Consider the following 23,816-nt stretch of genomic DNA (forward strand, 5'->3'; position numbering starts at 1 on the left):
AGAGCGGGTATAGAGTTGGTGGTTGGTCGGTTAGCCAACATCACTCTTCAGTCTACGCTCCTTGAGAGGATCAAGGAGGCGCAGGGGAAGGATTCCCAGTTGAAGGGTCATAGAGAGAACGTCTTAGTCGGAGCGGCTAAGGACTTTTCTATCTCGGAGATGGGATTACTGAAGTACAAGGGTCGGATATGTGTTCCGATGGATTTTGATATCTGGCGGGAGATTGGATGAATCGCATACCACTCCCTATTCCTTACATCTAGGTACGACGAAGATGTACCAAGATCTGAGAGGTTTGTATTGGTGGTCGGGCATGAAATGGGATGTGGTGGATTATGTGGCCAAGTGCTTAAACTTGTCAGCAGGTCAAGGCTGAACATCAGAGGCCAGCAAGGTTGCTACAGCCTCTAGGGATTCCAGAGTGGAAGTGGGAAGATATCACCATGGACTTCACGGTTGGTTTGCCGAAGACCGTGGGACAGCATGACTCGGTGTGGGTGATTGTGGATAGGTATACCAAGTTCGCCCACTTTTTGTTAGGAAAAATTTGTTTTGCCTCAATGGAAATGATTATAATATTACAACTCTATGCAATAATATTACAAATAAAAATAGATTGATTAAATAAGGTTACAACTCTATAACTGAAAATTACAAATAAACAAAGAAAAGGAAGAAGATGATGATGAAGAAGAGAATAGTGAGAATACAACTCTAAGCAAAAGATTACAAGTAAAATAAAGTGTTTAGACCAAAAGAAAAGATTACAACTCTTAAACAAAATATACAAGTAAATAGAACAAGATAATAAGAAGAAAAGCAATCGAATAAAAAGAAGAACAGAAACACAAGCAAACTCTCACTTACACAACCTAAGTGAAGAGGGTTGGGGATCACTAACTTGAACAAGTTTTAAAACCTTTGTCCAAAAGCTTATTTCCCCCTAACTCAAGCACTAAGGGATCTCTCTCAAATATTGGAAAAGCTTTATGGAATTATCAAGCCTCAAGGTGTTTCTAGCCAAGTGCTCTAATGGATAGAAATGTTGTGTCTTACAAGTGAGCTATAGGCTCCTATTTATAGAGTTTAGAGTCACCCTTTGAATTTCAAATTCCACCAACCCCCTTGGCTGTTACCAATGTTTAATTGGATTAATATGGAATTAAAAGTGAGATTTGGAAGTTATTTGGGTTTTTTGAGCCATTCAACAAAGATTGAAAAAACTAAAAAAATGGTCAGTTTTTGGCTTGTGGTCGCGACCAGAGGCATTAGTGGCCGCGGCCACCGACCATTTTCAGCACTAAAAAATGTGTTGTTTTTCCAAATGGTTCCAAACCCTCCCAAATGATTTTGTAACTCCCACAACACATTATTGGGGTTAAAATCATATCTTTAACAGCCATATCACATATGGCTTTATGAAATTCATCTCAATATTGTGTAACAACAATTTTACACAATAAAGGGTAATATTTGGAAGTTACAAATTTGTAACACCAAATATGTTACATTATTTGGATATATCTCATATATCTAAATATTGTAACTCTCTATTATATGTTACAATATGTGACACACTTTGTCACATTTATTTAATCTAAAACATTATATTATAATATAATATAATATTACATTATATTATATTATAAAATAATATAACACTTTTTACCTGTCAAAATGACTTATACTATGGAGCAGTATGTCGAGTTATATGTGAAGGAAATTGTTCGACTTCATAGGGCTCCAAGGTTGGTAGTATCCGACAGGGACCCCACCTTCACCTCCAAGTTTTGGGAGAGTCTGCAGAAGGCTATGGGCATGCAGTTACGGTTTAGTACCGCTTATCATCCTCAGACAAATGGACAGTCTGAGAGGATGATTCAGATACTGGAGGACATGCTACGAGCCTGTGTGCTAGATTTTGGGGGATCTTGGAGTAAGTATCTCCCTTTGATTGAGTTCTCGTACAATAACAGTTATCAGGCGACTATCGGAGTGGCTTCGTATGAGATGCTTTATGGGAGGAAGTGCAGGTCACCAATCCATTGGGATGAGATGGGTGAGATGAGATATTTGGGTCCTGAGATGGTTCAGAGGACCAATGAGATGATTGACAATACTAGAGCTCGAATGCTCGCCTCCCAGAGTCGCCAGAAGAGTTACTCTGACTTGAGACGCAGGGGCGTGGAGTTTCAGGTCGGTGACCATGTGTTTCTTAGGGTTTCACCTTTGAGGGGAGTGAAACGGTTTGGTGTTCGGGGTAAGCTGAGCCCTAGGTTTGTTGGCCCCTTCGAGATTCTGGAATGGGTTGGAGAGGTAGCTTATAGACTGGCGATGCCTCCAGCCTTATCAGGGGTTCATAATGTTTTTCACGTATCCATGCTCCGGAAGTATGTATCAGATTCGACGCATGTCCTGAGTTATGAGAATTTGGAGCTGGACCAGGATTTGTCATATGAAGAGAAGCCGGTTCAAATTCTTGACTGGAAGGACAAAGTCTAGCGGAGCAAGACCATCGCCTTGGTGAAAGTGCTGTGGAGGAACAACAAGATTGAGGAGGCGACATGGGAACTTGAATCAGAGATGCGGGAGCGGTATCCCAAGTTGTTCAGGTAATTTTGAGGACGGAATTTCTGTAAGGAAAGGATAGTTGAAGCGTCCCAAATTTTCTAATTAGGCTTAGGGCCTCGATTAGTGTGCCTCGAGGGCAATAAGTGACTTAATATTATAATGTATGAATTTGTATGAATATGTGATTAGAGATGTATGTTTAGGTGAATTAAATATGTATGTGGGCCCCGTTTGGTTGTTAGGGGCATGTTTGTAATTTTAGCCCGTTGAGGGCATAAATGTGATAATTGTAATAATTGTGATATACTTGTGATATATCTATGTTGCACGATCTGAGACAGTCCTAGGGAGTTGTTAGCTAGAAAGTCACAACGGGGTCGAAAATCCGACTCGAGGCGAGTCGAGGGGTATTTTGGGTATTAGACATTTTATGGGGTTATCGAGTTATGGAAATAAATATTTGGAGATATAATTGAAGATAGAATGTTTAGGAGGGAATATTGAGGAAATTTACCATTTTTCCATCAGGGACGTTTTTGGTACCCCGAGCCTTGAGGTAACCTTAGAGACCAAGTAAATAAAAAAAAACCAAAGAAATACTCAGAAACTTGGAGAAATCGACCCAAACCACTCTCTCTCTCTCATTATTCTCTCTAAGCCAAACCAAGGGAAAAGCTGGGAATTAAGCAAGGATTTGAGCTCTTGACTTGGGGATTAACTCAACATCACTTTGAGGATTCAAACAGAGGCTAAGGGTTTCAGCGAGGCTCAGACTAGGGGACTGTGCTCGAGACATCGATGCTTGGAAAGCTCGGGACACAGGTAAGAAAACTGTTGTTCCCGTAGAGCTTGTGTTGCAGGGTACGGCCCCATATGATTGTGCTGTAGGGCTCGGTCCTATATGATTGCGTTGCAGGGCATAGCCCCTTTGTCTGAGTTTATTCGTGTTTAAGTATTTGCTTAATTATGCTATGTGTGCATATATGTGAATGAATGGAAAGAGCTGGGAACGGCGAGGGCCGGGAACGGCGAAGGCCAAGAACGGCAAGAGGCCAGGAGCAGCGTTTAGCACGTGCAGTGCGAGTTGCCAGGGCGAGACCCTAAAGGATACCTGGGATATCCTCACAGTGTGGACTGCGAACCCAAGGCCCGGTAAAGCACCTAGGATGGCATGGCCATACATATTTAGCCTACTGGCGGCTTGATTACATGTAGAATGTTAAGTATGCATATATTTTCTGCTTGTGTGAGTTTTCTTGCTGGGCTTCGACTTACGGGTGCTCTGTGGTGTAGGTAAGGGCAAGGGGGAGGTTGAGGAACCATGAGTATGGAGAGCGTGAAGCGACGCGTACATGTTTGGCCTGCCTGGCTGCCACGGCTAGGGGTATTTTTGGGAGATGATTGTACTAAACCTAGATTTTGTCGTTTAGCCGACTTTGGTTATATTTTTGAGTTGTAAATATTTCTAAACAGTATTTTGGGATTCCAAATGTTAAACTCTTTATGATTTTCAATGAATGGAACTATTTTCAAAGTACATAACTCTATTTATGGTTTAATCACACTTTTGTCTTAAAATCCTCGGTTAGCGAGTTAATTGCACGTTTTCAAACTCACTTAGTGATGGCTCTGAGGAAGTAGGGCGTTACAAAGTACATGGGGTAATAGAATTTTTCAATTTGAACTAAAACATCCTCAACAATACCCCTAGGCTTTTTGGTGGAGCGGTCAGCAAGCTGTAGCACAACAGATGTTGGCTTCATTTTCCCAAGACTGAGTTGCGAGTATACAAAGTAAGGCATGAGATTTACACTCGCACCAAGATCAAGTAAGGCTTGGCTAACTTCATGGGTCCCAATTTGGCATGAAATGGTGGGACAACCGGGATCTTTGTATTTCGGTGGTGTCTTTTGTTCAATCAGCGCACTCACTTGCTCAGTCAAGAAAGAAGTCTTCTTGACATGGTGCTTCCTTTTTGCAATTCATAGATCCTTGATGATTTTGGCATAAGCTGGCACTTGTTTTATGATGTGAAGCAAAGGAAGATTAATCTTCACTTGTGTCAAGTGCTCAAGGATTTCAGCTCTGTTATCAGGAAGTTTCCCAACAGGTTTCAAAGCCTGGGGAAATGATAGTTTTTGAGAGGTATTGAGTGATGGATTTTCTGGAATAACTTTTGGAGTACTAGGAGAGTTGGATTTTATGGGTGGGTCTTGCAAAGTTTTACCACTTCTAGTCGTGATGGCATTTTCTTCCTTAACATTTTGATCATTAGAATTTGAAGATTGGGCCATGTGTTGGCCTTGCACTTTGAATTTTGGTTGGGAAGGAAGTTTTCCTTTTTCCGGAATGTCCAAGGATTCAATCAATTTTGAGAATTGACATTTCATTTCCTTGATTTCTTCCATCATTTGGCGATTTAGTTTGGATTGTTCCTCTATGAATGCATGAAGGGCATTCTCGAGAGAATTTTGTTGTGGATGAGCATTGTATTGAGGTGCAGAATATGCCTTTGATGATTGAACTTGTTGTTCATTTCTCCATTGTCCTCCAGACGATTGAGCTTGGATGGAATCTCTCTAACTGAAATTTGGGTGGTTTCTCCAACCAGGGTTGTACGTATGGGAGAATGGCTTGTTATATTCCCCTAAGGCATTGCACTGCTCCTCATAAACCCCCCTCATTTCATTAAAAGCTAAGCAGTCCTTAGCTAAATGCTCTATCCCTCCACAAACAAATCAAGGTTCTTGCGATTCTGCTTGAGTGATCATGTGCGATTTTTTGCCATTTTTCGTCATCAAGACCTCAAACTGCTTTTTCAAAGCTTCGAGTTGGGCCTTAACACTATCCTCTTCTCGAAGTTGATAGATCCCAAATGGTTTGTGTCGGTTGGTGCAATCAGTAGCACTTGGACCAGTCCAGGTGTGAGATTTTTTCGCAGTTTCTTCGAGATATTCAAGAGCATCGTTTGGCTCTTTTTTGAGGAATTCACCATTGCATAGCGTTTCTACAAACTGGCACTCATGACTCATGAGGCCTTCGTAGAAGTAACTAGCCAAACGCCAGTTCTCATAGCCATGGTGCAGGCACTGTTCAACAGATCTTTGAATCTTTCCAAGACTTGATAAAACGTTTCATTGTCCTTTTGGGAAAATGTGGAAATTTATCGTTTTAGACTGTTGGTCTTATGGCTGGGGAAGTGTTTCAGAAAGAAGGATTTGGTCATTTCTTCCCATGTTTCAATTGACCTAGATCTCAAAGAGTATAACCAGCTCTTGGCTTTGTCCTTCGAGGAGAAAGGGAAGAATTTCAGTCGCACAGAATCGAAATTTTCGGCTCGGTTATAGAACGTGGATACTACCTCCTCAAATTGTCTAATATGCACGTGTGGGATCTCATTTTCCATTCCATAAAATGTGGGCAAGAGTTGAATCATGTCAGGTTTAAAGTCTAATGCGGGCATATTAGGAGGGAAGATAATGCATGAAGGCATGGAAGTGCGAGTAGGATGGAGGTAATCATTAAGAGTTCTTGGTTGTATTTCATCATTGCGAGCCATTGTGAATGGATTATTATCAGTTAAAGTTTGTGGAGAAGCAGGATTGGTGGAAGGAGTGGCGGATGAATTGGACGAAGTGTCACTAAAAGTTTCGTGATGATTCATCCACTCTCAGAAATCAAAATTAGATTTATTTTATATTTTTATTTTTATTTTATTTTATTTCTTTATAGGAGAGGTCGGGGTACTCAGGGTGGCCGTCAGGGAGGCGGTGATTCATGGAGGACTTATCCTAAGTGCACGAGATGCAGGAGACGCCATCCGGGCGAGTGTCGGGCTAAGGCCTGTTATGTATGTGGGGTGGTGGGACACCTCAGGAAAGATTGCCCGACTGTGAAGAAGGTAGATGCAGGGAAGGTGGACAACTTGACTCCAGCTCGAGTGTTCACCCTGACGCAGGCAGAGGCCGAGGCTAGTCCCTCGGTAGTGACAGGTTAGCTTTCTAGTGCTGGCACTCCTTTTACTGTATTAATTGACTCTGGTGCTACACACTCCTTTGTTTCTAGTAAGGTGATTGATAGACTGTGTAGACCTAGTGAGTATTGTGTTTCAGGGTTTGGGACTATTTTTCCTACGGGGGAACTGGTAGTATCTAGAAGGTGGATTAGAGCACTGCCAGTGATAGTTGATGGTAGGGAGTTGTCAGTAGATTTGATTGAGGTGAGTATGGAGGATTTTGATATGATTTTACGTATGGATTGGTTGGTTAAATATGGAGCTACCATTGACTGCAGGAAGAAGATGGTAACTTTTGAGCCAGAGGGTGAGGATCCCTTTGTTTTTGTGGGAGCGGTGCATGGACCCCGCGTACCCAGGATTTCGGCATTGAGAGCCAGAGACTTGTTACAGGGTGGATGCATAGGCTTTCTGGCTAATGTGGTGGATACCACCAGGGTTTTACCAGTAGGACCGGAGAAGACCAGATTGGTTTGCAAGTTCTTAGATGTGTTTCTTGAGGATTTTCTTGGGTTGCCGCCGCGTAGAGAGATTCATTTTGTCATTGAGTTGGCGCTAGGGATAGAGCCAGTGTCGAGAGCACCATATAGGATGGCACCGGCGGAACTGAAAGAATTGAAGATACAGCTGCAAGAGCTTCGGGATTTGGGGTTTATTAGGCCTAGTTACTCGCCATGGGGTGCTTCAGTTCTGTTTGTGAAGAAGAAGGACGGGACCTTGAGAATGTGCATAGATTACAGGGAATTGAATAAGTTTACTATTAAGAATAAGTATCCCCTACCAAGGATTGATGACTTGTTCGATCAGCTGCAGGGTAAGACGGTGTTCTCAAAGATCGATCTTCGATCTGGTTATCACCAGCTGAGGATCAAGGATGAGGACATACTTAAGACGGCCTTCCAAACGCGATATGGGCACTATGAGTTTTTGGTCATGTCATTTGGTTTGACCAATGCCCCAGTAGCTTTTATGGATCTAATGAACAGGGTGTTCAAGGATTTTCTAGATCAGTTTGTTATTGTCTTCATCGACGACATCTTGGTGTATTCCAGTTCAGAGACAGAGCACGAGCTTCATCTTAGACAGGTTCTTCAGAGGTTAAGGGAGCATCAGTTGTTCGCCAAGTTTAAGAAATGTGAATTTTGGTTACCAGAAGTGACATTCCTTGGACATATCGTGGGAGCAGATGGGATTAAGGTGGATCTATCTAAGGTGGAGGCAGTCAGGGATTGGCCGAGGCCAAGGAATGCCTCAGAGGTGCGGAGTTTTCTTGGTTTGGCGGGTTACTACAGATGGTTTGTAGAGGGCTTCTCAAAGATAGCAGCACCGATGACAGAATTGACACGGAAGAATTTGAAGTTTATCTGGTCAGACAGGTGCGAAGATAGTTTCCAAGAATTGAAGCGACGACTGATTACAACGCCTGTGTTGAGTCTTCCTTCGGGGGAAGGGAATTTTGTTGTTTATTGTGATGCATCGAGGTTGGGTTTAGGCTGTGTGTTGATGCAGAATGAGAAAGTCATAGCTTATGCATCACGGCAGCTGAAGGAGTATGAGCAGCGGTATCCTACCCATGATTTGGAGCTGGCAGCAGTGGTGTTTGCACTGAAGATCTGGCGACATTATTTGTATGGGGAGAAGTGCGAGGTGTATACTGATCATAAGAGTCTGAAGTACTTCTTTACACAGAAGGACCTGAACATGAGGCAGAGGCGTTGGCTTGAGTTGGTAAAGGACTATGATTGTGACATTCTTTACCATCCGGGGAAAGCCAATGTGGTGGCAGACGTATTGAGTCGGAGAGGCCCAGGTCAGTTGTACAGTTCCACCCAGATCTCAAGGGAGTTAGCTGATGAGATGGTCAGAGCAGGGATAGAGTTGGTGGTAGGCCGGTTGGCCAATATTACTCTACAGCTGACCCTGCTAGAGCGGATCAGAGAAGGACAGTTAGCAGATGCTCAGTTACAGAGGACTATGGAGGATATCTTAGCGGGAGTAGCTAAGGGCTATTATGTTTATGAGGTTGGGTTACTTCGGTATCAGGGACGGATATGTGTTCCAGCTGATGAGGGGATCAGACGAGAGATACTAGATGAGTCTCATACGACGTCGTACTCGCTTCATCCGGGTACCACAAAGATGTACCAAGATTTATGGACATTATATTGGTGGCCCGGGATGAAGAAGGATGTGGTGGAGTACGTTGCCAGATGCTTAACCTGTCAGCAAGTGAAAGCTAAACATCAGCGACCAGCAGGGTTGCTTCAGCCTTTGGGTATTCCTGAATGGAAATGGGAGGACATTACCATGGATTTTGTGGGAGGTTTACCCAGGACAATGGGGCTTCATGACTCGGTGTGGGCGATAGTAGACAGGTAGACCAAGTCAGCCCATTTTCTTCCAGTGAGATCGACATATACTGTGGATCAGTATGCTGAGTTGTATGTGAGGGAGATCGTACGTCTCCATGGGGTTCCTAAGTCTATAGTGTCAGACCGGGATCCTATCTTCACTTCCAAATTTTGGGGTGGTCTGCAGAAGGCTTTGGGGACTCAGTTGAAGTTTAGTACAGCCTTTCATCCTCAAATTGACGGACAGTCTGAGAGGACGATTTAGGTATTGGAAGATATGCTCAGAGCGTGTGTGATTGACTTTGAAGGTTCATGGAGTAAATATCTTCCGTTGATTGAATTTTCATATAACAATAGTTATCAGTCAACAATTGGAGTGGCTCTTTATGAGATGTTGTATAGGAGGAAGTGTAGATCACCCATTCATTGGGACGCGATGGGCGAGAGGAGATACTTGGGGCCAGAGATGGTTCAGAGAACAAGTGAAGCTATAGAAAAGATCCGAGCTAGAATGCTTGCTTCTTAGAGCAGACAGAAAAGCTACGCTGATCCTAAGCGTAGGGACGTGGGGACCACGTGTTCCTTCGAGTTTCACCTCTGCGAGGGGTGAGGTGGTTTGGAAAGAAGGGCAAGCTAAGCCCTAGATTCATTGGACCATTTGAGATCCTGGAAAGGATTAGTCAGGCGGCGTACAAATTAGCCTTGACACCATCGTTGTCAGGAGTCCATGACGTATTCCATGTTTCTATGCTCCGAAAGTACGTCTCGGATGTAACTCATGTATTAAGGTATGAAGATTTGGAGTTACAGACAGATTTGGCTTATGAAGAGCAACCAGTTCAGATCTTGGATCGGAAAGATAAAGTATTGCGGAATAAGATGATTCCTCTTGTTAAAGTGTTGTGGAGGAATAGTAAGGTCGAGGAGGCGTCCTGGGAGCTTGAGACAGCGATGCGGGATCAGTATCCTGAGTTATTCAGGTAAATTTCGAGGACGAAATTCTCATTAGGAGGGGATAGTTGTAACGACCCAAATTTACTAATGAGGCTTAAGGGCCTTGATTAGTGTGCCGGGAGGGCATAATTGGAATATTTGTGATTTAATGATTTAAAGCATGTTGTATGGCTATTTGAATATTTGAGATGCATGACTATGTGTATTAGTATGCATGTAGGCCCTGATTAGGGTAGAAATGGTATAATTGTAATTTTGGCCCATTGAGGGCATAACTGTATATAAATGCGATAATTGTTGAGGCCACATTATTATGTGGATATATTTGTGATCTGTGAGTCAAGATGATCCTAGTGAGCGAGTTAGCGAAAAAGTCACGGTGATGATTTATACCCGGCTCGGGGCGAGCCAGGGAGTATTTATGGAAATGTAGGTAATATATTGGAAATTATTTGGTATAGAGGAATATAATTGGAGATTAGTTAGGTGTCGGGAATTAAGCGGAAAATATTAGAGACATTCGAGGAATTAGCGGGAATTGAGATGAAATGACCAAAACGCCCTAGATGCACTTAAAGGTTTAAAATTAAAAGGGAGGGCATTATGGTCATTTGGCTTGCAAGAGATAAGTATGTTGAGGCTTTATACTTAGTGGGAATTTTAGAAAAAGGTAGAAGGCTGAGGAAAGAAAGAAAAGAAGGAAAAGAAAGAAAAAGAAAATGAAGGAAAACATAGCAGTTTTCTTAGGGTCGGTTGGTGATTCTCTCACCCTTTCTCTTCAATTTTCTTGGAGCAAAACTTAGAAGGGAGCTAGTTTAGGCTGAGCAACAAGAGTATTGAGCTAAACTTGAAAGGTTGGCAAGGGATTAGCAAGAACACATCAATATTTGAGGTAAGCCTTTAGAGTTTTCAGTTTCTGGTTTGGTTAGTTTAAACTATGGTGTCTAAGCTGAGTTGATGGGAACTTTAGGGGAATTCAAGCCAAGGAATTAGGGAAGAACAAGCTAAAGAGGTCACAAAGTTAACTTGAAATCGAATTTCCATCAAAGGTATAAATTCTGAACTTTAAACTTTGAAGTTTTGACTGTGTTTTGTTGAATTCTGAAGTCTAGGAGTGACTATGGTGAATTTTGGGATTAGAGGTGCATGTGGTTAGATTTTATGTGGTTATGATGCTTGGGATGAGTTAGACATGTTAGTGAGCTTGATTTTGAGTTTGGTGAAGGTTTGGAGAAGTTTTGGTTAAGTTTGGCTCGGGGAAATCGCAGGAAGGGAAAATGTGGTGTTGGCAGTCTGTGACTAGTGCTACAACGCTAGCCTTTGGGCGCTGTAGTGCTAGGCCAAGCTTGTTGAGGACATTTTGGTTATGTTTGTAGCGTTGTAGCGCCCTCCAATGAGCGCTGTAGCGCTACCCTGTCTTCAGAAAAATATTTTAGGGTTATTTACAAGGGTTTTTGACCAAGGGTTCGGGGTTCGATTCCACCACCCTGTTTGGTGGAATTAGGACTTCCCAAGGGCTCGGGATTGGTCCCAAGGCTAGGTTATGGACTTGAGGGTTGATGATGACTTTGGGCTATGATTGTGATTAAGTCTGCGCTAAGGCTCGGAAAGGATCGTGCTTGAGGATTTTGTTGAGCAAAGCTAGCAAATTCAAAGGTAAGAAAATTGCACCCGGTTATATGTTTGTGATGGGACTAAGAGCTCCCAATATTTGTATAATGTCAATGATGGTATTACGCCATGGGACATGTGATAGCGGCCTAAGGGTGTCGTATACAATAATTGCGCACAGGGCGCGGCTTGGCCACTGGTAGCCGAGGATAGCTTAATATTCACTGAGTTCGGTTTAAGCGGGCCGGAGTCAGTGGGATAACGGATGGTGCGGCCTGAGGGCGCTAACCCTAGTTATCATTTGTGAATTAATGTATGATGTGAGATATGTTTGATATGCTGAATACTTGGTTATTCTGAATGTTTAAATGGTTAAGAACATGTTTATGGAATACGAGATATTGAATTGTCTGTTGATTGCTTATGCTCTGTTATTGTGTTTTCTTGCTGGGCCTTGGCTCACGGGTGCTATGTGGTGCAGGTAAAGGCAAAGACAAGTTAGACCAGTCCTGAGATGGAGAGCTGCGGGGTTGAATGTACATAGTCAGCTGTTCGGTCGCCTTGGCCGAGAAGTGGATCGGGACAGGGGTCGCTGAACTATCTATTTTGCCTTAGTATGGCTAATATTGTATTTAAATCGTGAATCTTTTGTAAATGATTTTAATATGATTATCTTTGGGATCCCGTGTAAGCAAAGAATATTTATTTACAAAAAGAGTGCTGCTTTTAAGACCAAAATCTTTTAACCTTAGTTCCATTATAGTTTCAGCAACATGTTTTCAACTTAATGACTTGATTAGCAAGTCTAGCACTTTTATAAACACACAGTGTAACGGTCTTGGCTATCCAGGGCGTTACAAAAGTCCATATTATTTTCTAACAAAAGTCCATTTGAGTTATAAAGTTATTTACTTTAAAAGCACAATGTTAATCTTATGAAAAATCTTAAAATGACAAAATACCAAAGGACAATAATACAATAGAAGATTAGACATAAAATTATGTATCAATATTACTTTTACTAATTAGAAGCACATAGAAAGAGTATGACTAATCCTATATACTATTAGCACAGGTAAATAAAGATAACAAAATAGAGATGAGGATGAAAGAACACAAATAACTCAAATACATTATATTAGGGACATAGTAAATCAAAGTAGCAAAATAACATCACTAGCATATGGAATCATCCCTAACCTTCCTAGGAAGATTGGGCCATTATGTTCATGATTCTCACAAAATTCTAAGAAGAAAATAGGGTTTATACCTTTTTGGACTCCGTGTTTTGTCACATTACCTGTTTGGACCCTGTGTTTTGACAAATTACTTTTTGGACCCTATGTTTTGTAAAATAGTTAAAATAGAACCCTAAACTCAATTTTGATGAAGAAAAAATTGAATATAACAACACAGTTTTTAAGCAGAATGATTTTATTTTTGTTCTGAATTGTTAGCTTGGTAAATTATTTGTGATTTTAGTTGAGAAAACATTGACCAAAATCGGGTTTAGGGTTTTATTTTAATCATTTTACAAAACATAGGGTCCAAAAAGTAATTTGTCAAAATACAGGGTCCAAACAGGTAATGGGACAAAACACAGGGTCCAAAAATATATAAACCCAAGAAAATATGAGAAGAAAGTGAGTAGAAATTTTGCTATAGTTTCTTTACTCTCCAAATTACATATCAAACTTAAAAGAAGAGTCTCTATTTATAGAATGAGAAAATGACTAAAAAGAAATTAAATTATAAATGGGGTCTACAAAATAAATTTGAAATATTAATAATAAAATATGATTTTGAAAAATCAAATCTTATTATTAATATTAACCTAGCAATTTTAGTGAATTGTCATTTTGCATTTTTTTCTAAAACACCACAAAATGTGAGCTTTAGAGCTCAAAATGGAAGGTTCAAGGCCCAATATGCATAAGAAAATGGGCTGATGGGTGGCTGGAATTTTGACCAAGTCGTGGCCAATAGAGGTGCGCTACGTGTCCAGGTGGTGGCAAGCTTGGGCCTGGACTTGTTTGGGCTCATTTTGGGCCTAATTCTCTTAAAAGATGCTACTTTTTCAACTCTTTTTTTTTCTTTTCAGTTTTGATTCTCTCTTCCTTCTTTCTTTTTCTCTATGCCAAAATGTAACTTTAATTTCTACAAAATAACAATAAATTAAATCATAATCAAATATTTTCATTTATAAAATAAATTATATTAATTCCATGAAAATATTAATTAAACTTAATTTACTTTGACCATTAAAATAAAAATTATGCATTTTCATCACTAATCAGTGTTATTGTTCCTGGATTTGCTTGCTTCAACATGTGAATATACATTGGCAACTTTTGATATGAATCATCGGGGTTCCCTCTTACTAGGTGCAAAGCTTTCTCTCATGATCTTCATTCTTTTGTGTATCCCATGGTTACTCCAAAGTCATCATTCATGTTATTCATGATGTCATTTGGAGTGTAATTTCTTTTGATTGACTTGTATTTATTCTTTATTAATTTACCAATTACGATGTTTTTTGTTTGCCTATAGTCCCCCATAACAATTTCAATAGAGCAAGTGTGATTTGGAATGCATTTTCGTACCTTGAATAAATCTTGGTCTTTGTACTTAGATGCTCTCACAAACCAGCTGCATATGTCATCTGCGCAGGTAACTAGGTACTCTCTCGGTTCTGATCTTTTTGTTTTGAACTGGAAGTTATGCAGCATGGCATAGTAGTTAAGAGCTGATTTGATTGTGTTCTTGTCCTTGAAAATTTGCCCTTTCTCTATTGTTTTAACTCTGTAATCAGATATTGCTATTTATATTTCCTCCAATTTATTTTTTATTTTTGTTTTGTCTTCAATTATGAAATCAACTACTTCTTCAGCAAGATGAGGTATGTATGACACATTGCTGACCTCATTTGTTGTGCTTGACATTCCTTCTTCAAGTAACATTTGTTCATTGATGAAAGCTTGATTGACTTGCATTACTAATGTCCCACCTCCATTTCTTCTGCTGCAGCTATCTGCTTTGCTAGTAGAAACATGTTATTTTCATTGCATGATTCTTGAACTATAGTAACACATAATGGTAAATATGTTATTACTGCAGCAACTTTTTTCTGTATTTCCTTGTAGAACAACACTGAGCTGTCTATTTCCAACTTCATTGGTGGTGTTCCTTTGGCTTTTTGATAAGAAACTTCAATAGTTGCTGCTATTTCCTTTATCTCCATTTTTATCAAATTCACTAAGTTGTGAAGAGAACGATTTGGTGGAATTAAATTTTGTACCCTTAGTATTCGTTGTTTTCATTCCACTTGCCTCCAAATTGAACCAAAGAAGTAGTATTGTCCATACCTGCAAAATTTGATAATTTTTTTAAGGAGTTAGTTGGTTGTAACTGGGGAAGGTAACTGGTTGCCTTAATCTGTAATCACATACCCTTCTAAAACACTTAATTGAATATATTGACAGTTTTTCAAGGTAATTGGTTATTATGTTCTTACTGAATGTTTTGGCGGTTAAAATTCACACCAATATTAAATGATTTTTATTGAAAAAAACAAATTAGAAATTCTAAAATTTTCAGAGTTATTATTTTTTGTCTATTTTTGGTCAATCAATGTACATATATCACTATGCTTAAATTTTATTTTATTTGTTCAATTTTTTAGTTTATAAATAGTTTGTGTTTTCAGAAAGCACATCATGATCATGATCATTATCATTATAATCAAGGTAATAGTTCAAAAATAATTTTGAATTTGTATGCAAACAAAATAGCTTTATGTCAAGATTTAGGAAATTAATAGTTTTGAAATAGAAGAAAATGACAATAGAATAGAATTGACAGATGAGACGATTTTTGCAGACCTTGTTTCTTAATTGGATACCGGAGATGCAGGTCACTGGAAATGGCAAATATTGCAGCAGAACTGATCGAGAGATTGCTGGAATTGATTTGAATTATGGAGAAGAGTATCACTAATTTTCTTACCACAATAATCAAATTTTTGTTAAGTATTTCTACTGGAGGTGAGGTCAAAATATTGTTATTGTTGATTGAACGTTGATGATGTCTCTAGAGAAGAAAGCTATCAACAGAGAAGGAAATGTCGAAGATGGAAGCAATTGTCCAAGTAACGTCTTTGAAAAAGATTTTGATTGACTTTTTAGCAAATGAGTATTGCAATGTTAATTACCATTTTACCTTTGCTTATACCTTATGTTTGTTTAAATTTTAATTGTGCTATGTAGGTAGTTCTCTTATAAATTGTGTTTTTTTTTATTAAATTTTTCCATACAAATTACAAAATTTATTGTGATTGTGAAGCCCATTGGGCTTGAAAAGACACAGTGCACCTATGCACACAGTGACCACTTGCGTCAGAGTTGAGAAGTTGAGACTTGGAAGTCTTCTCCTTCACCCTTTTTCGCTCCAGTTCTGTAGAGCGTGGGGTGGGGGTGGGGTGGGGAGTGGAGTGTGCTCTGTGTACAGCGATGGATCGCGCTCAGATTCTTCTGATCGGATTACCACTTTTTCTCTTCTTCTACGACCTAGTTAGCCTCTTCGCTCCACATCCACCACCTCACCATCACCACCATCCACCCCACCATCACCATCCACCGCATCATCATCCACCTCACCACCCCCATCCTCCGCATCATCATCCACCGCATCACCCCCATCATCACCCCCATCATCACCCTCATCCTCCGCACCATCCTCCACATCGTGAGCTTGAACAAGCTACCGTTGTCCCTGAAACCCTAGATGCTTCCTCTCAGGTAAATATTACAAAATTCTTAGGTTTTATTCAAATTCAACAAGCGATCGCACACATCCACGAGCTTATTTATTTTAGTATGTATATTGTTTCTCCTCGATTAAAAAGGAAGATTGTATTTTAGGATGAAGTAAGTGCTGGGGGACTTGGCCTCGGCAGCAGAATCGACATCTTCTTCTGTTCGTCTTGCTCGTACAGGTACATTCGAATTCTCTGTTTTTGCCTCCTTTTTCGGGGCTTGGTGATATTACTGTTGGTCGGTGATGGTGGAGTCGTGGTTTTTGCTTTTGGGTTTTGATTAAATATTGGAGTTGTGTATCTCTTGTGTAAATTTATGCCCTTTTGCTTTTAATCCTTTCTCTTCTTTATAATCGTCTTTATTAGTTTATGATCAAGTAAGGAAGAAATATGAGTTTTTTCGAGTCGCGGGCTTGTTCATTCTCCCCAAAATGCAACTCAATGTATCGGAATAATTGCTTAATGTTTTAATATTTTCCTTTACTACAAAGTCCATTCTTGATGCTGGTTTAAGTTTCTGATTTAGTTTTTGTTCTTTGTTGCTGTAATTTTAAATTGGTCTTGGGTACTGAGATTATTGCACATTCTTCTACTGGCCAATCGTAGTAAAGGGTTATTAGTTTTCATCAATCCATGCTGTTTTCTTTAGGGGAAATGCCCTTACAATGAAAAAGATGTTGGAGACTGCTTTTCCTGGGGTTGATGTTGCTCTTGCGAATCATCCACCAACTTTGCCTAAGCGTATAATTAGCAAATTGGTTCCAGTTGCCCAAATTGGAGCTGTTGGGCTTGTTGTGGCGGGTGAACACATCTTTCCAATGCTGGGCTTTATGACCCCACCCCCTTGGTTTTATTCTCTGCGTGCGAATAAATTTGGCACCATTGCTTCTACTTGGCTTCTTGGCAATGCTTTGCAATCCTTCGTCCAAAGCACTGGGGCATTTGAGGTCTACCTCAACAATGAATTGGTCAGTAACCTTTAATCTTATCTGTAACTTCTAGTTTTTTTAGTAGGAACTGGTTACATTTTCTGCCTTTGCAAACATTGATTCATTTGCAATACAAATGTTTTAGACGTGTGTTTCTGTAAAGATTGACAGGTGAATATTTGCCACCTCAAAGTTTTTGACTGTTGTATTCTGCGTTTACAGGTTTTCTCTAAACTAAAGGAGGGTAGGTTTCCAGGAGAAATTGAACTGAGGAACGTTGTTGGCAAAAAGCTGGGTAATTCTGGCGTTGGAGGTTTGTGGTCCTAGTTTACTGCATATGGATATACCAGTTGCGAATGTCAATTAACGTTTAGGTTGTTTAGTTGTGGTGCCAATGATGGATCCTTTGCTTTGGCAAGTACTTTGATGTAGTATTATTAATATATACGAAACTAGTTTAGAAATTTTCTCAGCGGATTGCCCCTGTTGATGCTGAGAAAAGGAGTGCCATATGAAGCTTGTCATTTCATTTTACAAGTTCACAAGCACTGTAAGGATCGTAGATCTTCATCTTAATAAATCGATAAGAGTATTGCACAATAGATAACTCCTCTGTAGAGTTCATTAATATTCCTACTTATTAGATAACCGCAATTTACCTGAATGACTGGTCTCATGACCCTGTAGGAATAACTGGTAATAGACGTTAAACAATCCCATGGTTTCCAAAGAGTCATGTTGATGAAAAGTTGTTGATGAATGTGTCAATAATTTTTTATTTTTATGGGAAAATTACAGAAATTTGTCTTGAAACGGCAAAATTTATTCTAATTTTTGTAGTTAAAAAGAAAAAATTGTTGTTTATCATAACTGAACTTGGTAATTTCATGTAATGATCCCACGCATTACATTGTTACGTCGAATGTATTTACAAAATTAATAAAAATAATCAAGATCTAAAAAAGTTTGTAGGATCGAAATAGTTTATGATACGATAGTAATTCCCCTCTGCTTGAAACCTCATCTTTCACCAGCCACGTTGGCTTGGAAAATTCTTGCACGAAAAATCGAAAAAATGCACAGTACATCAAATCGAATATAAACAAATAATTCCACCAGAAAGCAAGATTAATTAGTCTTGCACCTTCAACTTCATAAGTTAGTCAAACGTGACTAAACACTATAGTGCACTATTACAATATCGTTATACTTGTAGATGTATTCGCTAAACATTCTCATGTACATCATGACATAATGACCAGCTAATAACATTCAGAGAACATTATGGACCAATAATGACATTTACAAGAAGTATAATATTTTATTATCCCATTTAATGCTATAAACTTGATCGTTGATGACCTATTTTCATTTATGCAAAGACAGGTCCAGCTGCAAACTCACTCACTCAATTAGATCATACTGCTTGTTGCCCTGTACATAATAAAAAGATTATGTAAGACTAGTGATAAGAAAGCCGAGAATGTTGCAACTTTATTGTGCTGTACACAAACGGGGTGTTATATATAATAAGCAAGGGTTTGGTGTAAACATGATTATATATGCACCTTTTTCAAATTTATATTCTGCTTATATCACGGCCAAACACAAAAGTTGTAGCCCAGTTGATTGCCACATAGAATCTATTTCTCCAGCTTATCACGCGCGTTAGATAAGCCGAGCGCCATATAAACCAACTCGGGAATCCAGCAAGAGATACACCTTTCGCCTCCTGATGAAGAACAATCCCAGTTTCAGCTTGAGAACCTCAAAGGAAAAAGCATAATAGATTTATGACTTGGAAATTCACCTTGCTCTGTCTGAGGTCCACAAGAGCCTTGTATCTGCCGATGGTGGCCATGCTTCCTAAATGCTTGTAAACAAATTGCTCCCCGAATTCGATATCCTTCGCTCTGTTTGCAGGACCACCACCAGCTTTACCGATTCTGTTCAAGAGATTCGCTAAATATTTTCCTTGACGCTCTGCAACCTTCACTTGGAAAATAAGATATTGTTGGCAATTACACTAAAATTTCAAAACCAATCATATCTTGGAAAGGGAACAAGAGATATCATATCTAGCTATATAAGATGATGAGAGGTGAGTTGTCTGATCTAACTTATAGAGTATTATGGAGCTAGAGTTTGAGTTCTCTAAATTAAAGGAAAATCATAAAGGGGAAAAGTATTTTAAAATATAGTCTATACAGCTTACCTGGGCTAACGCTGGTAGGGTCGATCTTCCAGTACTTTCAAGAAAGCCACTGCAGTCTCCTATCGAAAATACGTCCTCCAAAGAAGGAATACGCAGCCACTCATCAACACCAATCCTGTTAATGTGCGAAGTAAATTCAATAGTATCTATCTGAAGCATGTCATTCATCTGGATATCGAAAAATACAACGAAGGCAAAAATGACAGAAGTACTTGACTTGGAACGCTCATGAAAGAGATAACAAGAAATTTTAGGCACTTTTCCACAAATAATTTTTCATTTTCAATATTATTCATTAAGATGATAGCAAATCCAAGGGAATTCAAATTCATCTGGTCTAAAGTGGTGGTTTGAGAAGATTTAATGTAGAAAATTTATGCCACGCTAACACTGTTTGAAAAAAAACAAAGCATATGCAGCCTACCTTCCACCCGGAGCTTTTGGAAGGTCAAGGGATTTTATAAAAGGTGATGGACCAACACCTGTAGACCATACTAACAGCCCATAAGGAACCTCTGTGCCATCATCAAGAATTAATTTTTGAGCTTTGACATCCTTGACAACCCCACGGACAAGACGAACTCCTGACTGAGGGAGGAGACTAAATAAAACATGAAAAGGTCCAGATGTACAATGGAAAAATAATTTCAGTGGGTTATTCCAGAAATTTTAGGCTCAGACCACTAGGAGAGGATGAGGAAGAAAATTTTGAAAAATTAATATTCATCGTCATGTAAGGACAAAAGCTCCTCTTACAAAAATAGGGTGTATTAATCTGAATCATGAATTTGAAGAAAACACAATTAAGTACAAGAGGAATCCATCAAAATACAATAAACAAATTGTAGATATATATATATATATATATTTATTTACCTTAGTCAACTGCTTGGTTGCATAATGCCGGAGTCGATCATCAAATGAAGACAATATTTCGTTTGCCTGTGTCAACATTACATAGTTATGATAGCATTTTGGCATATTCTAGAATTGGTTTAGAATCTTTCATTGAAATTTGTACAAAATCCTTAAGCAAATTTACCATTCAATTTTTGTTAGGTAAAGCAGATTGCATAGCTCCAGTAACAATAATAGAAGGGCAAAGATTTTAAGCAAGAATACTCTACTTATTAGTTAGTTGCATCTAAAAATTGTTAGTTAACAAACCTCAATTAAGGTAACATGAATATAATTTTTCACGTGAGCATATCGCTGTCGAACATCTCTCATTATAAAATCACTAAGTTCTCCACTGAACTCAACTCCGGTGGGACCGCCACCTACAACAACGCAGTGCAGGAGTCTAGACTTCTCTGCTTCTGAAACCCCTGCATCAACACCAAAATTCACGAGTTAATCCAGCAAAATCAGATTGAATTCCCAAACAATCATTAGAATATGGTTGCATTTAGAATACCAGGTATATCTGACAGCATTAAATTTAGCAGCAGCTTCCTACGAATCTCTTGGGCATGGTACACTTCACGAAGAAAAATTGCATGTTCTGTTACACCATGGATTCCAAAAGTTGAGGCTTCTGCACCTAATGCAATAACCAACTTGTCGTATGAAATCTTGAATTTCCAAGGATCCAAAGATTCTGCTGCATCAGTAACTGTCTCACATTCCACCTGAAATACCCAAAAGATCAAAACCATTACATGTAAGCCATTCCAAAACGCAAGACCCCAACACTTATACCAACGATTTCTAACGAACAAAGCTTGCAAATGTTGGAAAAAATATCTATGCAGAATCAGATATGCACCGAAAGATTTCAACTTGATTCACCATTAGGCATTAGTGCTCTTCAGACTCTGGCCCCCACCCCACAATTTCTTTTATACCAAACGCATTGAATCAAATCAAAGACTTAATATTCTTCACCAAAATTTCAAAAGTATAAACACACTACATTCAATTGAAATTTCTTTAGCATATCATTTATCATTGCATATTCATTTATTGCAAGTTGCAACTATCAATATAGAAATCAAAATTGGCCCCAAAAATCAAAATTGATACATTTACTATCCATCTCAATTCTCCAGTTTTTCAAAGCAAAATATACAAATCAATAAAACACGAAAAGCGAATATAAAAAACCAAACATACCACATGTTTATCGGTATCGATGCCGACACATTTCGAGAGGAAGAAGTATGATCCGGGTTCCCGAGAAATGGCGGGTTGGATCCTCCCAATGGGTTCAGCCACGGACCTAAACTCAAGCGTCCCAACACAGGTGGAGGCCAAAAGAGGCGTGAAGACCATATGGTTCCTAGGCGAGACGCAAACGACGTCGTACATACTGGTATCCAAACCCTTCATGAGTCGGCAACCAGCCCATCCGGATCCCAGAACCACGACCCTCGGCTTCTCGCCCTGCTTGGCGGGCCCCAACCCCGAATAAGGAGTAACCCGCGGAGTCTCGTGCGTCGGAGCTGAGCTGAATTGTGCGATCAAAGCGAGCGTTGGCAAGGGAAATGGGTTTGTTTTTCTGGTTCTAATGGACGAGGATTTGGTGACTGAGAGTTGGATGAGGCTCCGCAACCAAGCCATGGTAGCTTTATCACCTTTTTTTCTCAAATGGGTATCTCTAGAATTTCAGATTCTGTATGAAGCAGACATTGAAAAAGAAGAGGAAGAAGAAAGCTTGGACTGTTCCGTATCAAGATTAAATGCTGTGAATAGGGAGATTTAAGTGCTGAGGCCTACATTATATTAGGGGAGGATGTAGTCAACAGGTCAACTGGTGACGATGATGACGTGGCTTCTTCCACGTGTTACATTTGGCTGCTATGACGTATCCACGTAGTATATGAGTCAAAATTGTATCCAACTTGAGGTTAATACATGATCTATCTAAAACTTTTAAAATAATTTTGACAAAAAAAAAAAATTAAAATAACAAAATTTATACAAAAATTTAATTCATTTCAGTCTAATATTATTTGTTTTGTTTTTTTTTTAAATAAAAATAAAATGGCTGTGGTTGATTTTGATTACTTAACGATTAATTGAGGACAGTGTATATGTCACTAATGTTAGTTTTCAATTCAGTAATGCTCCAACTAAAATATTATGTTTTTGTTTGGTAAAATTTTTGTTTTCAAATTTTTTAAATATAAAAATAGAAATATTATTTTATTTTTATTTCTTTATTTTTAAAAAATAAAAATATATTTGATAATTATTTTTGTTTTTTATTTTTAAAAACAAAAAATAATAAACGTGTTTGATAATTTTTATTTTTATTTTTTGTTTAACAATATGAGGTGTTGATTTGAAGAAGAGAATGAAAAAAAAAATAAAAAAGTCAAAAACGGTTTAAAAAAAATTTGAAAGTGAAAAAAATTCTATTTATAAAATTTATTGAATTTTAATTAAAATTTTAAAAAATAATAAATAAAAATTAAGTTACCAAAGTTTAATTGTCAAATTTTTAATTAATTAAATAAAAAACTATTTTTTTTTAAGTATTACTATAAAACACCTATATATATATATTAAAGATATGACTGACAATTAGGTGACAAAACAAGTTGGGATAAGAGTTGCTACTATTATTTTTAGAATGAATTTATTACTTTTTTGATATGTTCATGCTATATAAATTAGTTAGATAAACTAACGAATTAATAAACCCAACAATTTCTCACATGGATCTGCACGACTCACACTCCAAATTGCGTGACTTACGATCATTAATAATAAATTACTAGATTAATTAACTCGAAGGTTAATCTAAAAACTTATAACAGTAGTTGCCTTCAGATATAATTCATATTGAATATTATCTCTACTTCCGAAATCTCTGAAGGAAGGATTTAGAAGAACATTTTTTATAAACAAACACTCTGATATTGTATTATTTCGTAATTCTCTGCCTTACACAAAGGGAGATGATGACGTTATATAGCCATATACTCAAGCATACAAACTTAACCCACCCTAGTCAAAACCAACCATAGTTGGGACAGGATAAGGGATAAGATTCCCCTAGACAAGATTAGGGATAAGATTCACCGACAAAAACATAAAGGCTAAACGACAAAAGCATAAAGTAAAGCATACAAGATAAGGGATAATATTCCCTGACCAAAGGCTAAAAGACACAATATTTATTTAAAGATTGTTTCATGGCTGGCCCCATAGTCAGAGTCATATGTTGGGTCTTCATGAAGTAGGTTCCATCCTGTCGGTTATTCTTCATCCTGATCACTGCTAGCTGGAGGGCAGGCGTCGTAGTCTGTATATGCCATGTTCCATTCTATTCCTGTGTACTAGAAGAGATAAAGATTTTGCATATCTGCAGTGTCAGCATATGGGTCTTGAGAATCTTAAAAGTAATTAC

The 23,816-nt window shown here is 38.6% G+C and overlaps 2 protein-coding genes across 2 annotated transcripts; one reads left to right on the top strand and one right to left on the bottom strand.

The window, feature by feature from the left end:
* The first annotated feature begins 15,908 nt into the window (after positions 1 to 15,908).
* Positions 15,909 to 17,851, top strand: LOC133791787 (selT-like protein). Its single transcript, XM_062229704.1, has 4 exons — positions 15,909 to 16,298; positions 16,422 to 16,495; positions 16,965 to 17,283; positions 17,467 to 17,851. Exons 1-4 carry the CDS (start codon positions 16,011 to 16,013, stop codon positions 17,569 to 17,571), a joined length of 786 nt encoding a protein of 261 aa, XP_062085688.1. The 5' UTR covers positions 15,909 to 16,010; the 3' UTR covers positions 17,572 to 17,851.
* Positions 17,852 to 18,354: 503 nt separating this feature from the next.
* Positions 18,355 to 22,152, bottom strand: LOC133791786 (internal alternative NAD(P)H-ubiquinone oxidoreductase A1, mitochondrial-like). The gene is made up of 9 exons (XM_062229702.1): positions 21,575 to 22,152; positions 20,877 to 21,090; positions 20,627 to 20,787; positions 20,336 to 20,401; positions 19,884 to 20,047; positions 19,460 to 19,574; positions 19,055 to 19,234; positions 18,813 to 18,976; positions 18,355 to 18,678 (listed from the first exon to the last, which is right to left on the bottom strand). Exons 1-8 carry the CDS (start codon positions 22,019 to 22,021, stop codon positions 18,824 to 18,826), a joined length of 1,500 nt encoding a protein of 499 aa, XP_062085686.1. The 5' UTR covers positions 22,022 to 22,152; the 3' UTR covers positions 18,355 to 18,678; positions 18,813 to 18,823.
* Between the last annotated feature and the right edge of the window lie 1,664 nt (positions 22,153 to 23,816).

The sequence above is a fragment of the Humulus lupulus genome, chromosome 7, assembly GCF_963169125.1.
Source record: "Humulus lupulus chromosome 7, drHumLupu1.1, whole genome shotgun sequence".
NCBI classification, from domain to species: domain Eukaryota; kingdom Viridiplantae; phylum Streptophyta; class Magnoliopsida; order Rosales; family Cannabaceae; genus Humulus; species Humulus lupulus.